Below are 16,907 nucleotides of genomic sequence, written 5' to 3' on the forward strand. Positions count from 1 at the left end.
GGAGGGCAAAAATGGCGATTTTCACCTTCCTGGGCAATGGGCGGCTGGGGGTGTGCATGAAAATGTCCTGAAAATGGGAATAATTTATTCAGGTCTCCAGAAAATCCTCTCAGGGATAATTTTGGGATTAATTAGGAGAGAGCAGGCTGCTCCCCAGCAAGTTATTCCCCACAGCTTCTCCTCCTCGGCTTCCTCTTTACTGGAAAATAAGTTTTTATATTTTTCCAGGTGTGCAAAACTTCCCATGGAGCTCCTCAGGCATGGCTGAAAACCCCTGGAATTTTGGGCTTTTTTTTTTTTTTGTTGTTTCTGGTTTTGAGGCTTTCAGGTGCAAATTTCTGGGGTTTTCTTCCCATTCAGGAGGGCTGGAAATGAACTTTTTTTTTTCTGTCTCTTTGCTGGGAAGAGCCCAGAGGTTCTGGAGCCTGGAATTGAGGAGCTGAAAAATGGGAAATAAACATTAAAGGGAGAATTAGGGGGAAAAAATAAAGAAAGGGAGCAGACGCATATCCAGTCCCAGGGGTATCTGGGGGAAAGGGAAAATGGAAACGTGGGTGAGACGTGGATGTCCCGATTGAAAAGTGTCCCCAGCACCCCTGGAACGGGAGAGGAGCCACTCCCTGTACCTGGATTATTTGAACTCTTTTGCAGACAGGTAAACTGAGGCACGTGGTGATTTCTTTTCCCCCCTGGGCAAATGCGCTCCCTCTGAACTCTGAATTCCAAAAAATTCAATTAAAAACCCATCAAACTCCGTTTTTCTTGGCCAGACTCCCTCTCCATGGCCTGGGTAGGGAGCAGAGGAGTGGATTCCCTCGGCCGGGAGGGGTGAGCGCTCCTGGAAGAGCTGGAAGGAAAACAGGGAATGTGGGAATCCCTAAATTCCAATCAGCACCGCCCTGGAGCCATCAGGATTTAACAGGCAGCGCCCATCCGTGTACCCAGAGCTCCGGGAAGGGCAGGAAATAAAAGGTTACACAAAAAAAATTTCCTATTTTGGAGCTCTCAGGGAAGCTGAGAGAGCTCTGGAATGAGCTCTGGGGGAAGGTGAGAAAAGCCCAGGACAGTTCTGCACACTAAGCTGCAATAGGATTATGGAGCAGAGCAAATTAAAACAATTCCGTAATGAGGGGGGGAATTCCTGCTGGGAGAGCCGGGAAGGGAGGAATGGATGGAGCAGGGGCAGGAATGGATGGAGCAGGGGCAGGGATGGATTGAGCAGGGGCAGGGATGGATGGAGCTGGAATGGATGGAGCTGGGACAGGAATGGATGGAGCAGGGGCAGGAATGGATGGAGCAGGGGTAGGAATGGATGGAGCAGGGGCAGGGATGGATGGAGCAGGGCAGGAATGGGTGGAGCAGGGCAGGAATGGGTGGAGCAGGGCAGGAATGTATGGAGCAGGAATGGATGGAGCAGGGGCAGGGATGGATGGAGCAGGGGTAGGAATGGATGGAGCAGGGGCAGGGATGGATTGAGCAGGGGCAGGGATGGATGGAGCTGGAATGGATGGAGCTGGGACAGGAATGGATGGAGCAGGGGCAGGAATGGATGGAGCAGGGGTAGGAATGGATGGAGCAGGGGCAGGGATGGATGGAGCAGGGGCAGGGATGGATGGAGCAGGGGCAGGAATGGATGGAGCAGGGCAGGAATGGATGGAGCTGGGGCAGGAATGGATGGAGCAGGAATGTATGGAGCTGGAGCAGGAATGGATGGAGCAGGGCAGGAATGGATGGAGCTGGAGCAGGAATGGATGGAGCAGGGCAGGAATGGATGGAGCTGGAGCAGGAATGGATGGAGCAGGGCAGGAATGGATGGAGCAGGGCAGGAATGGATGGAGCAGGGCAGGAATGTATGGAGCAGGAATGGATGGAGCTGGGGCAGGGATGGATGGAACCATGGCAGGAATGGATGGAGCTGGAGCAGGAATGGATGGAGCAGGGCAGGAATGGATGGAGCAGGGCAGGAATGGATGGAGCTGGAGCAAGAATGTATGGAGCAGGGCAGGAATGGATGGAGCAGGGCAGGAATGGATGGAGCTGGAGCAGGAATGGATGGAGCAGGGCAGGAATGGATGGAGCAGGGCAGGAATGGATGGAGCTGGGGGTGGGAGCCACTGGGAGTGTCCGTGGATGGTGGTCTGGAGGCTGTGGGCAGCATGAGGGCAGGGCTGAGTTTTCTGGGATCAGCTGTGTCGCCATGGCAATGAGCAGTCCCATGGGAATTAATAACCCAGGAGCTGGGAATCCTTGGGGTGGGAAAGGACAGGCCTGGCCAGGTAGAGCAGGGACAGAGCTGGGCCCCATCCCAAGCTCTGCCCATCCCTGCCGTGATCCAGCTGGAATTGCCCATCCATGTCTCCATTGTCCTCATGGATTAGTGGGACGCTCTCCATGAGAGGATGGAGGATGCCAGAAGTTTGGGGTGTCCTGGCCAGGCAGAGGGTGGAGCTGGAGGGGGCAGAGCTGGGGGTGCATCTGTCCAAGCTCTGCCCATCCCTGTTGTGATGCAGCTGGAATTGCCCATCCCTACTTCCCATGGATTACGGGATGCTCTCAGGAGGAGGATGGAGGATGCTGGAGGTTTGGGGTGTCCTGGTGAGGTAAAGCAGGGAGCTGGAGGGGGCAGAGCTGGGGATGCAGGTGCCCCATCCCAAACTCTGCCCATCCCTCCCTGAGATCCAGCTGGATTTGCCCCATCCCATCCATTGTCCCCATGGATTAGGGGATGATCTCCCTATGGAGGCCACAATAAATTTGGGGTGTTTGGGCCCCTGGGTGCCGAGGGGGATCTGCAGAGCCCCCCCTGCCTTGGCTGTTCTCTCTTCCAATCTTCAGGACTGGGGGATGCCCCTGCTCCCTTCCCACATCCACTGCCAGCCCCATTCCAGACAGGGCTGCCCCAGCCCACGGCCCTGGGAGGAGGGGACACGTTTGGAGCCAAACACAACATCCCTGGGCTGCTCAGGGCTGGGGATGTGCCACCCCAGGGAATCCCAGGAAAACACCTCACTTCCCTGATCCCATCCCAGCCAGACTCCCTGGCACTGGTTGTGCCTCCTCATCCCGTGTTTTGGCACAGGAGGATTTTGTTTGTGGGTTTGGGTTTTTTCCTCCTGCCTTTTCCAGGAGGTGAAGAGTGGAGCATGCTGGAGATGAGGGCTTGGATACAATTTACATTGGGAATTTCCTGATTTTTCCTGCCAGTCCTGGCTCTGGGATATTTACTATGGAGTGGGGCGGGATCTGGCACTGATCCATGGAAGAACTGGGATAAAAAATGTCAGTGGAGATGGGCAATGCCAGGGAGGAGGAGGAAGAGATGGAGTTTGAAGGGCTGAGTGTGATCCAGAGTACCTGGCCCTGGAGTTCCGTTGTATTCCTTGAGGGATGATGAAACTCGGGAGCATCCATGTCCATTTTTGGGATGTGCCTGGCTCCTCGCATCGGCAGTGGAGAATCCAAACAAATCCGGAATAATTGCAGTTCCTCCATCAATGTTAATGATTATTTTCCTTGCAGAAAATGAGTGGCCAATTAAATCCAAACGTGGCTGGGCTTTGGGCAGCTCTTAATTGGGGGCTTAATTAATCTGAGGAACAATGAAGGGACGCAAAACAAGGGCCTGGTGCTGGCTGAGCTCATGTCAGATTTGGGAGTGGAATGAGCATCCACACCCCTTTTCCAACAGCCCACATCCCAAATTCCAGTCCATCCTCCTGGGCTCTGCCCTGGGAATCTCCATCCCAAGCAGCCCTTGATTCCATGGTGGTCTTTTCCCAGGCTCCTGCCTGGAGCAGCTTTCCAACAGATTTATTTTTAGCTCCCAGCCTTGGATCAGGGAGTGGAAATTCCGTGATGTTTTTTTGGAGTGGGAAAAGAATTGTGGAGCCATTTAAGCTTCAGAAACAATGTTTTCAGTCCAGCTTTTTGTGCGAGCCTGTATTATTCCAGCTGTTTACAGTATCCCTAAATCACTGACTGGGATGAGTTGGTGATGTTTTCGGTATAAAACACCAGAAAAGGACTTTCAAGGGGTGATCAAAGGAAAATATCCCATGGAAAATATTCCAAGAATCAACATTTCCCTGGTGATATATCCTCAGTGTAGAAGTGTTCTCTTGGAGAAGGAATTTTCTGCTCCTGACAGATTCCTGCCCCTGGCTGTGTCATTCCAAGCTTTCCAACGTGCCCAAATCTGGAATTTCCCTGGGAGGAACAGCCTGGGATGCTGCTGATCCATTGGCTCCATCCTGGCAGGGCCACTCTCCTTCAACTTCATCCTGTCCTGGTGCCCCTGGAGCACTTGGAGCTGCTGGAATGGGATTTGGGCTTCCCAGAGCTTCTCTGGGGCTGGAATCCAAACAAGTGCAGTGATTTTGACTTTTTGGTTTTGCCGTTCATTTTGGAAGTGGGATGGGCAGGAAAGGGATGCAGAGAAGAGAACCTGGACATGGGGATTTGTGGGATGGGAAATGGATCCTTGTGCCACCTGCACAGCCCTTTTCCATTCTCCAGGTGCTTTCACCCTGGTTCCATCCTCCTTTCCCTCTTTTTCCCATTGGGATGTGGACCTGGCTGCTTCCCTGTGTCCCTGCTGATGCTCCCCTTTCCCTGCTTTGGCCCCAACCCACATCCCAGATATTCCAGAGGCTGCTGTATGGACACAGATATTCCTATCATGGAATAAAATCGCCTCCATCCCTAACTCTCCTTTCCAGGTCTTCTCACAGCAGGAACCCCCTCATCTCCAAACACTTGTGGTCCCAGGGGCTGTGGGATGAGTGGGCTCCTCAGGATGCCTGGATAGCCCTGGACTGGGCTCCTTGGAATTCCGTGTTTTCCTGGCATTCATCTCTCTTGGATGCTCGTGGATGCTGCCAGAGAACCTAGGAAAGGACTTGGCCACCTGGATGTGTCCCCTCAGCCAGAGCTCCAGGCACACCCAAACCTGGGTCCCAGCTCCTCAGGAACCACCACATTCCAGAGCCAGATCCTGATTTCCTTTCCCATTCCCTCAAGGAAAAAACTCCTGAGGTTCTGCCCGCAGCCAGGAGGGCTGGGAACAGCCACAGGCTGGGGCTGGGGTGTCCCTGTCACCTCCACCCTGGCAGATCCCTCCCAGTCAGGGCTGCTGGAGCTGGGCTCCTGCTCTTTCCTCAAAATCCACGGATGGATGCCTGGAATGAACTCAGGACCCTCCCCCTGCCTGGAGGGCTCCCCCAGGAGCTGGAGGTGCCTCCTCTCCCCCTGCCCCACCTTATCCCCCCCCATGACCCCATTTCACTGCCCCCACCCGGGAAGGAGCCTCCATCCCGGGTTTGAGCCGGAGGACACCACCCCTGGCTCCAGCGGGATGCGTCGCCATGGAGGAGGCGTTGCCATGGCCACCGTTGCCGTGGCGATGGCGACCGGCGCAGCAGGGCCCGAGAGCATCCCAGGGAGGTTCCCCGGCCTCTCCCGGTGCTTGGAGATGGATTGAGCTCCCAGCTTTCCCTCCTCCCCAGGCAAAACGCTCGGCGCTGGGAGCTTTTACCGCGGCAGCGCGCCTTGGGTTCTGTTTTGGGGCAGGTTTGGGGAGTTTTAAATCCCACGGAATGGAAATGCCCTAAATAATGAAACAGCCTGCCTGGGAAAGGAGGGATGTACAGGGAATTGAGGAAGCTCCAAACCAGGCAGTCCCTGTCCCCCAGGATGTGTTCAGAGATGAAGAGGGGTCTGTAGGGACATCCCCGTGCCACACACGGAGGTGACAGGAGGGTCCCTTCTGCGCCTTAGTTTCCACATCTTTTAAGCTCCCAAATCCTCTGTCTCTGCAAAAGCCCTTTTGGGAATGCCCTAAATAATAAAATGCCCTGATCCCCCCTGCCTGGGGAATGAGGGATGCACAGAGAATTTAGGAAGCTCCAAACCAGGCGCTCCCTGCCCTCCAGGACACGTCAGGGATGCAGAAGGTTCTGCGGGAGCACCTCTGTACCAGGAAGGTGGCAGGAGGGTCCCTTCTGCACCCTGCACTCTTTAAGCCCCCAAATCCTCTGCAGATCTGCTCCTGGGGGGGCTGAGTGACACCCTTTACCCCAGATTTACATTTTTCACCTGTAAAATGGTGTCACCCGTGCTGAGGGGACAGGTGGGGACAGGGGAGAGAAGAGGCAGGAGGTGGCACTGTCCGTGCTGGCTGGGTGACAGGGCTGATGGAGAGGGACTGAAGCCTCCTCCATCCTCCTGCCCAGCTCGGATGCTGCCAGGCCAAGGGGTCCCAGCCCCCCGTGGCTTTCCAAGGTGCTCAGGGCGGGGTTTGGGTGGGATTTGTGCTGCTGGGGCCCCTTGGCTGCCGTTCCCTGCCAGCCCAGCCAAGCTGGAGGCGTGGAAGGGGGCAGGGAGTGTCCGTGTGGGAACCATCACCTGCCGATCTCCCTTTTCGGGTGGAAAAGGCTCCTCTGGGATGGGGTGGGGGATGTGTTTCTTACCCGAGCTGGATGTAGTGGCCGTGTCACTGCCGAGATCCAGACCCTTTGTGTCTGGCGCTTATTTGGGGTCGTTTAGAGCACAATGAGGGAGCATTCAGTGAAATGTGACTTCCTGGCCCTGCCCCGGCGTCTGCTCTTCATCAGGGCTTGTTTTTGTAGCAGCAGAGCTGTGACCTTTGGGGGCCCTGGGGGAGTGGGAACGGGGCCGTTGTTTGGGGTCAGGGTGATGCCAGAGCCGTGTCCTGGCCCGGGCTGCCCCCGGTGACGGCTCGTGGGACACAGGGATGTGACAGGAGCAGTTCCCTGGCTGCGGGACAGCCCTGGGCACAGCCAGCACCTCCCTGGGCACACTGAAACCTTCCCAGTCTTCCAGAAGTGAGGCAGGCCCCCAGCCCAGCCTCATCCCAGCAGCCCCGCCGTGATCCCGGGTTTAATTTCCCTAATGAAGCAACGCTGAGCTGGGTGAGGAACCCCTGCCAAGAGCCGTCAGCAGAGCAGCTGGAATTGCGGGGCTGGAGCTGCTGGCCCTTGGCTGGAGCTGGCTAATAAATGGCATCCTGGTGCCACCAGGGCAGGCGTGGCAGGGGTGACAGGGGGAATAGAGCCAGGACCAGCAGCACGCTGGGATTTCCTCCCTGCCCCGAGGAATTCTCTGCCTGGCTCGGGGATTGAGCCTGGACAGGGCTGCCCAGAGCACCTGGAACTCTGCGAGCGTGTTCCTCATCCCAGCCACGGGAGGACACTGACCCAGATGGGGACATGGCCTGTGTGACACTCCCAGCCCTCCGCAGCCACAGAATCCATGCCCTGGAAAAGGTTTTCCCACTGGAACAGCATCCCCATCCCTTCTGCAGGGGGGTGGGCACAGTCCCTGCCACCACCCCGGGGGACTGGGGATGGACCCGGCACATCCAAGGGTCCCTCCAGCCGCGGTCTGACCACACAGGCCCTGCTGGGACACGGATAAAGTCTGGATGAAGTTTCTCTTTTCGGACAAATCCAGGCAGCTGTGGCTTGGCTTGGGGGTTGTGATGGATTGGGAGGGGGGGCTGTGATGGATGGGGAGGCAGCCCCAGGTCGGGAGGTGGGATCAGCTGTCCTGAGTGATTTGTGGTTTCCTGGCTGGCAAACTCTGCCTTCCCTCCCCTCTATCCTGGCCAGGCCAGGGGGAGCAGCCCCTCATTCCTGGGGGAGCAGCCCCTCATTCCTGGGGGGATCAGCTCCCATTCCGGGGGGATCAGCCCCCCATTCCGGGTAGGGGGCCATGCACGGCCAGGGGCACGCGGAGCATTAACGATCCAAGCAGCACTAAATCCAAATAAACCCTGACTGCTCCCAAGATTTATGGCATGAGCCTGACCTCAAACCATCAGGACTGCAGATGGGAGGGGTTACGTCAGTGCCTTGGGAACGGAGCGATGAGGGGCTTTCTTTGGGAACAGCCATGTCCCAAAATCCCGGTTCCTGTGCACTGGGAACACCTGGAGATGGCTCCCAAGTCTTTAAGCCTTTGTGGAACTCGGCTGGGGCCGTGCTGCAGGTGGGGTTCCCCCAGGTCTGATCCTGCCTGTGGGGTTGCTGTGGGGTTTTGCTGGTCCTGGCTGTGGGGTTGTTCAGGTTTGGGGTTAGGTGGATGGATGGATGGATGGATGGATGGATGGATGGATGGATGGATGGGTGGATGGATGGATGGGAGATGGATGGGAGATGGATGGATGGATGGATGGGAGATGGATGGATGGATGGATGGATGGATGGATGGATGGATGGATGGATGGATGGATGGATGGATGGGTGGATGGATGGATGGGAGATGGATGGGAGATGGATGGATGGATGGATGGATGGATGGATGGATGGATGGAGGGATGGATGGATGGATGGATGGGTGGATGGATGGATGGGAGATGGATGGGAGATGGATGGATGGAGGGATGGAGGGATGGATGGATGGATGGATGGATGGATGGATGGATGGGAGATGGATGGGAGATGGATGGATGGATGGATGGAGGGATGGATGGATGGATGGATGGATGGATGGATGGATGGATGGGAGATGGATGGATGGATGGATGGATGGATGGATGGATGGATGGATGGATGGATGGAGGGATGAATGGAGGGATGGATGGATAGGTGAATGCATGGATACACAGTTGGGTGTTGGACAGATGGGAACTGCTGGTGCTTCCGCTCCCATTTCCGGCTCCAAGCCTGGAGCCAGGAGTCTGGAAGGGCCTCATCTTGTTCCAATTTCAGGAGGAACAAAGGCAGCGAGGCCATGTGGCTTCCATCAGGGAGAGGCTTTGCAGGTCACACAGGGAGAATCCCACCCTCAGGAATGGGGATGGGCTGGGGAGCGCCGGACTCTCTTCATTTCTTGATACTGATGGTAAAAACATCAAAAGGCAAATGAGAGCTATTCCCAATGTTTCTTCCCTCATCCCCTCAGTCCTTGGCATTTTTCCTTGCCTTCCCATCCGTTTTGGTGACCCATCTCATATTTTTGGGCTGTGCAATTCCCTGCAGATTTATTCTCCTGGATCACAAATTCCAGTGAGCTGCTGGTGAGCGGGTGTTGGGAATCCAGGATGGTGCATCAGCTGCGGGGCAGAGGCTGAATATTCCCAGAGATCTGGGAAACACATGCAGGATGCATCCAATGGCTGCTAGGAAGAGCTGGAGCAGATCCAGCCAGAAACAGCTCAGACACTTAAAAGCTCAACTGCCCCTGCCTTCACGAGCTGATGGATTCTCTCTCCTGAAGGGAGAAGGGATGAGGGCACAAAACGCAAGCCAGGTCCCAAATTTCTCCTCTTGGCTGTTCAAAACTCCTTCCTGCTCCAAGCTGCAGTGAAAGCAAAGAAACCCCGAGCTGTTTTTGGGAGGTAAAACGCTCCGACAGGCGACAGGGACCCTTCAAGGCCTTGATTTGAAACTGAAGCTGGAACCTGGCTCGTTACATCTTGAAACATCTGATGCGATCTCGGAGATCAAAGCCGCCTTGTTTGCCTTGTAATGAGGTGTCAAAGCATTTCCTTGCAACGCCAACAGGAGACACTTTGATCTGCAAAACAAGATGTTTAAGAGCGCTGCTAGCGAGGGCTCCCCGCGTTTTCGCAGCTCGGGGAAGCAGGGGAATATTTGAAGTCTGCTGTTGTTTCCTCTCGAGGCTTCCCAAGCTGTGGCAGCTGATGAGGTGTTGCTGTCACACCGGAGCCAGGACTCACAGGGAAATTATCGAGGCTGAACAGCAGCCAGCTGGAGAACCAAACCGAGCGTTTTTCTTACAGCTTCCAAAAGGAATTGTTGGGTTTCCCCCCACAAAAAAAAGGGCTTTTTGTCCATGGGAAATTTTGGAGTCAACGTGAGCTCACTCTGAGTTGTTTTGGGGATAATGTTGTGATTCTGGGTGGTTCAGATGGAGGCTGCTTGTGCTGCTGCTGCCTTGGTCTGGCTTTTCCTGTGCCTCGCCCCACAAGGGGTGGCCGGGGTGTCACCACCCTCGAGGGGTGCCTGGGGTGTCACCACCCTCGAGGGGTGCCTGGGGTGTCACCACCCTCGAGGGATGCCTGGGATGTCACCTGGGTGGGGCTGGAGCCTCTCACGTGTCCCCCTGGTCACAGGCTCAGCGCTGGCGCAATGAGAACTACGAGAGGCCCGTGGACCTGGAGGGCTCCGGGGATGACGATCCCTTCGGAGAGGATGAGCTGGACGACATCTACTCCGGCTCTGGCTCGGGGTGTGAGTAACTGGGCTCCTGGGAAGGGTCCCTGTGTGGCTGGGGGGTCCCTGGGATTCCTGGGAAGGTCCTTGGCTGACTGTGGGGTTGGGGGGCTGGAGAGGGGATGTGAGGGGGAGAATTGTCCTTTATCCATCAGTGGAGTTGTGCTCAGACAAAATCAATGGGAGCTGTCCCAAAAGTTGGGTTCCAGTGCCTCCATGTCGCAGTTCAGCCTCTGGCCCTACTGGGCAGGACCGGCCCTTCCACAGACCCCAGAGAGGGCTTTGGCCCCCCACGGACACAGCCCTTGGTCTCTGCCGAGCCTGGAGCCATCCGTGCCCTCGGATTTTGGGGGTGGTGCCAGGGAAGTGCATCAGCAGGGGTTTCACTCTTCCCTCCTGTCCCCACGTTTCAGATTTCGAGCCAGAGCTGGGGCTGGACACGGCTGTGAGCCTGACCACGGACACGCTGGTGACGCTGCCCACCACCGCGGCCATGCTGCCCGTCACCGCTGCCCAGCCCGTGGCAACGCCCCTGGAGCCGTCCCCCACCCCCCAGGACACCACCCCCGGGCAGGCAACCAGCGCCTTCCCCATGCCCAGGACCACAGAATCACCAGTGGTGCCCAGCTGGAAAGCCACCACCACCACCAGCACCACGGCCAGCAAGCCCCCGACCACCACAGCCACCACCACCACCAGGGCCACCACCACCACCAGGGCCACCACCACCAGGGCCACCACCACCACCAGGGCCACCACCACCACTACGGCCACCACCACCACCACGGAGGCCACCACGACCACAAGCACCACCACCACAGCCACAGCCAAGCCCACCACCATCTGGAGGTTCCTGCCCCCCTTGGCCACCAAGGCGGCCACCACCCGGGCCACCACCCTGGAGACCCCCACCACGCCCGTCCCCGAAACCACCACCCCAACAGAGGCGGCCACATCGCGCCTTGTCCCCACCAGCACGGCCAGGCCCAGGGCCCTGCCAAAGCCCAGCACCTCGAGGACTGCAGAGCTCCCGGAGAGAAGCACGGCCCTGCCGCCCACGGCCGCCACTCTGCCGCCCACAGAGGCCCCCCAGGTAGGAGGTCAGAGCCCTTCTCACCTGCACGGGTCCTGGGCTCCGTGGGAAGCCAAGCGGTGGCCACGGGAGGCCTTTGGTGCCCGTCCATCCTTGGTCATTTGCTCTGAGGGAGGTGGAGGCAGGCTGGGCTCTGCCAGAGCAGAAGGAGGTGAGAGGGGCACAGCCGGGGCAGGGGTTCCAGCTGTGTGTGCCACAATGTGCCACCCATCGCGGTGCTCCCGGCAGTGCCTTCTCCAGAGCAGCTGCCCCAGGCAGGAGGGCAGCAGTGCCACATCCCACGGGGACACAAAGGCTTTCCTCGGGGTTTGGTGTCATGTCCCAGCTCCCAGGCCTCTCCAGGAGTCCCACACTCTCCTCAATTACGGCTTGATGGTGCATTTCCAGCCGGTCGGGTGTCCTGAGCAGGAATTTCAGCTCCATCTCGCATTCAGAACCCCTCAGGGGCCCTTTGCAGCCGCTTTGACTGAAAGGTGGAGTGATTTGTCTAAACTACTCCCTCTTTTCCGCCTGCAAATGCGTGCTCAGGGCGCTCGGGGCTCTCGCTGACCTTCAATTAATCCCTGTCACAAACCCGGCTCGTGGGAAGCACTGAGCCGTGCGCTGGCCCCGGGGCAGCGGGACGTGGAGAGGGCTCCCACCCCCGCCCCAGACAGCTCCTGGCTCATCCTGACTCCTGGCTCATCCTGACTCCTGGCTCATCCTGAATCCTGCTTTGTGATGAGGAGGGCGGGAAGGGGCCGTTTGCCCCGCCAGGGAGGGATCCCGGGGAGGTTTGGCTCGGGGATGCTCCAGCTCAGCGGACACGCCGAGGGACAAGGGGGAAAGTCCAGGGGATTTGGTCCCATGGGGATGTGCAGGAGGCAGTGAATGGATCAGGGATGGGATGGAGGGGGTGGGATGGATCATATTCCCAGGCAATATTTGCCCTCAAGGCCGGGATCCCCTCCTTGCCAAGGGAATTGTGCAGGGACAGCTGGGAGCTGGGCTGGGTGCCAGATCTGTGCCCGGGGTGACAAGGACCCATGCTCCTGCTCCCACCCTGTGCAGCAGGAAAGGGGGAAGGGACCCCTGGAGCTCACCCAGCAGCTCCCAATCCTTCCTCTTGCTGAGCAGGTGTGGCATGGGTGTTGTGTCACCTCCTGTTAGGACTGACCTGGGATATCCAACCTGCGCTCTGGAGACAGCGCCCGGCTTTGGGATGGGATACTGGGGAGAAATTCTTCCCTGTAAGGGTGGAGGCTTTGGGATGGTGTCTCTTTTGGGGAAACTACAGGGACAGGTCCTGGGGTGGGCACAGAGAATGGCCCAGCTCAGCCATGGTGGCCTCAGCCATTTGGTGACCATCAAGTTGTGGGGTTGTGTTGTCACTGCGGTACAACCTCAGTGACACGGAGAGGGGAACACCCCAATGTTATCCCCATGTCCCCCACCCTGTCCAGGGCCAGTGATGTCCCTGTGGACACCCTTTGGTCCTTGTCCCCTGCTCCATCTTGTCCTTTCTCCCAGATGGAGCCTGGGGAGGTGACAACAGTCCCCGACAAGGAGCTGGAGGTCCCGGCCAGCAGTGGCCCCAGCGGGGACTTCGAGATCCGGGAGGAGGAGGAGACAACTCGTCCCGACCTCAGGAATGAGGTGATGGCTGTGGTGACACCGCCGGCGGGCCCAGGGCCCGGCAGGAACGCGGAGACGGGGCTGATGGACAACACGATAGACTCGGGCAACTCGGCTGCTCAGCTGCCCCAGAAAAACATCCTGGAGAGGAAGGAGGTGTTGATAGGTGAGGTATGGGGCTGGGGGGTTGGGGGGCAGTGTTTGGGGGCACAGGGAGCTGGGCTGTACCAGGAGAGGGGACAGTCCTGGGAGGGGCACTGGGATAACACACACCTGAAATTGCTCCTGGGGGTGTCCCAGGGTCTCCATGTCTTTGTCAGGAAAGAATTTCCTTCTACTGAGAGGGATTTCCAGGAAAACAAATGGGATTTTAGTGCAAAGATGTTCTGTGGTCATAGCTCAGCGCCCAGCGCTGCTCCCAAACTTCCGAAGCCAGGCTGGGATCCCAAACGATGTCCCCAAACTGGGGTTGTGCCGAGTCTGGCATAACCCACACCCACCTCCCAAAATTGCTCCACAGCTCTGCTGGGGGGTCCCAAGGGTCTCCGTGCCTTTGCCAGGAATGTTGTGCACAATTTGTTTGCGCTGAAATGGATTTCCAGGAAAGAAAAACGGGATTTTTTCCTGGAAATCCAAAGATGTGCTGTGGTGACCTGGCACTGCTGAGAGGCTGCTCCCAAATTTCCAAAACACAAAACCAGGCTGGAATCCCAAATGATCCCCACCAAACCCTTCCTGCTGGAAGCCAGGCTGGGGCTGGCAGTGGCACTGAGGGCAGGGGGTGGCACTGATGGCCAGGGATGGGGTGGCACTGACAGCTGTGGATGACACTGGTGACCAGGGGATGACACTAATGGCTGTGGATGGCACTGGTGACCAGGGGTGTGGCACTGAGGGCTAGGAGTGTCACTGATGGCTGGGGGTGGCACTGATGGCCAGAAGTGGCACTTATAGCCAGGGAGAGTCACTGGTAGCTGGGGATGACACTGATAGCCAAGGGTGGCACTGACGGCCACAGGTGGCACTGATGGCTGTGGGTGGCACTGACGGGCAGGGGGGTGGCACTGGCGGGCAGGGGGTGGCACTGGCAGGCAGGGGTGTGGCACTGACAGCTGGGGTGGCACTGATGTGTGAGGGTGGCACCGACAGTTGTGGGTGGCACTGACAGCCACGGGTGGCACTGATGGCCGTGGGTGGCACTGATGGCTGCGGGTGACACTGACGGGCAGGGAGGTGGCACTGACAGCTGGGGTGGCACTGATGTGTGAGGGTGGCACTGACAGCCGTGGGTGGCACTGACGGGTGGGAGGTGGCACTGACGGCCGTGGGTGGCATTGACGGCCGTGTCCCCTGTGCACTGTTGCAGCGGTGATCGTGGGCGGCGTGGTGGGCGCCCTTTTTGCCGCCTTCCTGGTGATGCTGCTCATCTACCGCATGAAGAAGAAGGACGAGGGCAGCTACACCCTGGAGGAGCCCAAGCAGGCCAACGTCACCTACCAGAAGCCCGACAAGCAGGAGGAGTTCTACGCGTAGACGGAGAGCCCAGAGTGCCTCATGCTCCCTCCCTCCCTCCCCACTCCAGACCCTCCCCCTCCTCTTCCCCATCCGGTCTCTCTCTTCTCCCCCTCCTCCACCTCTCTTTTTTTGGGATCAGACTGTGAATTTACAAAGCAAAACCCGCAGCGGCTGAAGGAGGAGACGCGTCCCTGGCACGGGGGGCACGGGGTGCCCGCAGCAGCGCCGGGTCACGCCCAGCCCCGCTGGCCTTTCTGCTGGCGGGAGGGATGGGGCACGGAGCCGGCGCCGAGGGGCCGATGCCAGGGCAGCCATGCCTGGGAATGCCCTGGAGAACACGGGACGGGCTGCCCATGGCGCCTGGAGCCAAGCTGGACTTTTCCCACCACCACAAACTCTGGGATCCGGACATCTCCTGCCAGCCCTGGGGTGCAGGGTGCTTGCTTTGGATTTATTCTCCTTTTATTTTTTTTTTTTCCATCCATAAAGGAGGGAGATTTCCTCCTCTCTGTCTCGTCTTTGTTTTTTGGTTTTCTTTTGGAATGGGGTTAGTTGCTCCGCAGGAATCCCCTTCTGCTGGAAGAGAGAACACGACTCTCCAGCACTCCTGGAACCCTGGGAAAAGCACAAGGGGATGGAATACCTGGCGTCCCAGGATTCGCTCATGGAGTGTGGAAAAAAGGAAATGAGTACAAACGCTGGGAATGACCCTTGTGGATCAATATTCTGGAGAGCTTGTGGAGCTGCACTGGTGCATCCCAGGCTGCTGCCATCCAGCCACTCCCTGGAATCTCTTGGATCCACATCTGCCTGCGGGGTTTGGCTCAGGCTGGGTTTTCACTGTGACCACTAAAGCTCGGCTTTGCGGGACGTTCCTTAGGGAGGAGCTGGGAATGGAGGAGCTGAATCCTGTCCCTGGCTCTTCCAGAGGGGATAACAGAGCTCTGCAAGGAGTGGGATGCAGCCTGAGGAAGGAAATGCAAGCAGGGACCATCCCTGTCCCCTCGGGGCCCGGCAGAGATCCCGCCGGCTCCAGAGGTGAGGAAGAGGAGGCAGAACCACGGCTCCACCGCAGGGTTGACTGGATCATTGGAAAGATCCCAAAACCCACGGAAATTCAGTACTGATGGTTTTCCTTTGCTGTTTGAATCGCCAGGATTGATGGTCTTCCTTCATTGCTGTTTAAATTCCAGCACAACCCACAGGGCTGGAGAGAACCCGACCCTGGCACGCCCAGGGGTCCCTCCGAGGCTGCCCAGGGTGCAGATCCAGACCCTCTGGTGCCTTCGGGAAAGGTTGGATTTTCCAGAGCAATCCCTGCATGCAGATTCAATTCAGATATTTCAACTGAGGTGTTTCAGTGGGGTGGCTCTCCGTTAGCTGGACCCCTGTGGAGCTTTGTTGTCACCACGGTTGTGATCTCGGTGGGGTCCCTCGGAGACTTTGGATTTGCTCTTGGAGCAATTTAAATGGGAAAATTTAGGGAAAAAAATCATTGCTTTGTGAATTAACCTGCACACAGCCAGGGACACCTTGGCCCCTGAGGGGGTTGGTGGATTTAAGGTTTTGTGGCCCTGGTGGGGATTACAAGACAGAAGAGCTTGGTTGTGGGTGGGATATTTGAGGCCATATGAATATTTCAAATATATATAAATATATATCTCCACTCCTGTACACCCACACTACCACAGGTGTGGAAGGAAATGAAATCCCTGGAATTTCTCAGTGCACTGGGATGCTTGGGTAGGATTTGGGGTTGGGAAGTTGGGAGCTTTGGGCTGCTTTTCCCTGGGATAGAACCCAAAAAGATGGCCTGGATTTCCTTCAGGATAGGGAACACAGCCCACACATGGATCAGCTCTAAATCCTCATTTTTGAGCTGCCAGCCTCAAAAGCCTCATGGTTTAGGTTCTTGGAGATTGGAGAAGGCCCTGTTGGATGTTTGGGGTGGTGATGCTGGGAGTGACCATTTCCGTGTCCATCCTAGAGTGACAATGATGATGAGGATGAGGGATGAGGATGCTCCAAGGGAGGGAACACACTCTGAAAGAGCCTGGTGCCAACCCAGAGACACTTTGGGCTCCTGGATTTGATGATTTGGGGGATTTTGGCCCTGCTGGGATCACACAAAGGGGAGTGGCACAAACCCAGGTCACCAAGGCCACCCAAAATCCCCATCTTTTGGGAAAACCTGGATTTAATCTTTGAAGCTTGCTTAAAAAAAAAAAAAAAAAAGAAAAGAAAAAAAAAAAAAGAAAAGGAAAAAAAAAAAAAAAAAGAAACCAGCCCTCCCAGCTTAATCTTTTTAATGCTGCTTTTCAGAGCTGCCTCCTTAATCTTCTTCATTCCATTTTTTCCCCCTATTTAATAGTCTGAAGTTCCATAATACAATTTTTTTACTCATTCAAGCTTAACCTCGTCCCTCTCAGCTGGTGTTAGGTTGTAATCCCGGCACTTAAATCCGTCACAGCTTCAGGAGTGAGGAAAAC

At 57.0% G+C, this 16,907-nt stretch overlaps 1 protein-coding gene across 1 annotated transcript in view; it reads left to right on the top strand.

Annotated features, from left to right (window-relative positions):
* SDC3 (syndecan 3) overlaps positions 1-16,700 on the top strand; it is a 41,403-nt gene extending 24,703 nt beyond the window's left edge. The window contains exons 2-5 of the mRNA XM_063418739.1: positions 10,097-10,214; positions 10,610-11,289; positions 12,799-13,069; positions 14,270-16,700. Coding sequence (XP_063274809.1) covers positions 10,097-10,214; positions 10,610-11,289; positions 12,799-13,069; positions 14,270-14,436 — 1,236 coding nt within the window. The 3' untranslated portion in view covers positions 14,437-16,700. The remainder of the gene's footprint in view (positions 1-10,096; positions 10,215-10,609; positions 11,290-12,798; positions 13,070-14,269) is intronic.
* Positions 16,701-16,907: the final 207 nt, after the last annotated feature.

Source organism: Prinia subflava, chromosome 24 (assembly GCF_021018805.1).
Source record: "Prinia subflava isolate CZ2003 ecotype Zambia chromosome 24, Cam_Psub_1.2, whole genome shotgun sequence".
Lineage (NCBI taxonomy): Eukaryota > Metazoa > Chordata > Aves > Passeriformes > Cisticolidae > Prinia > Prinia subflava.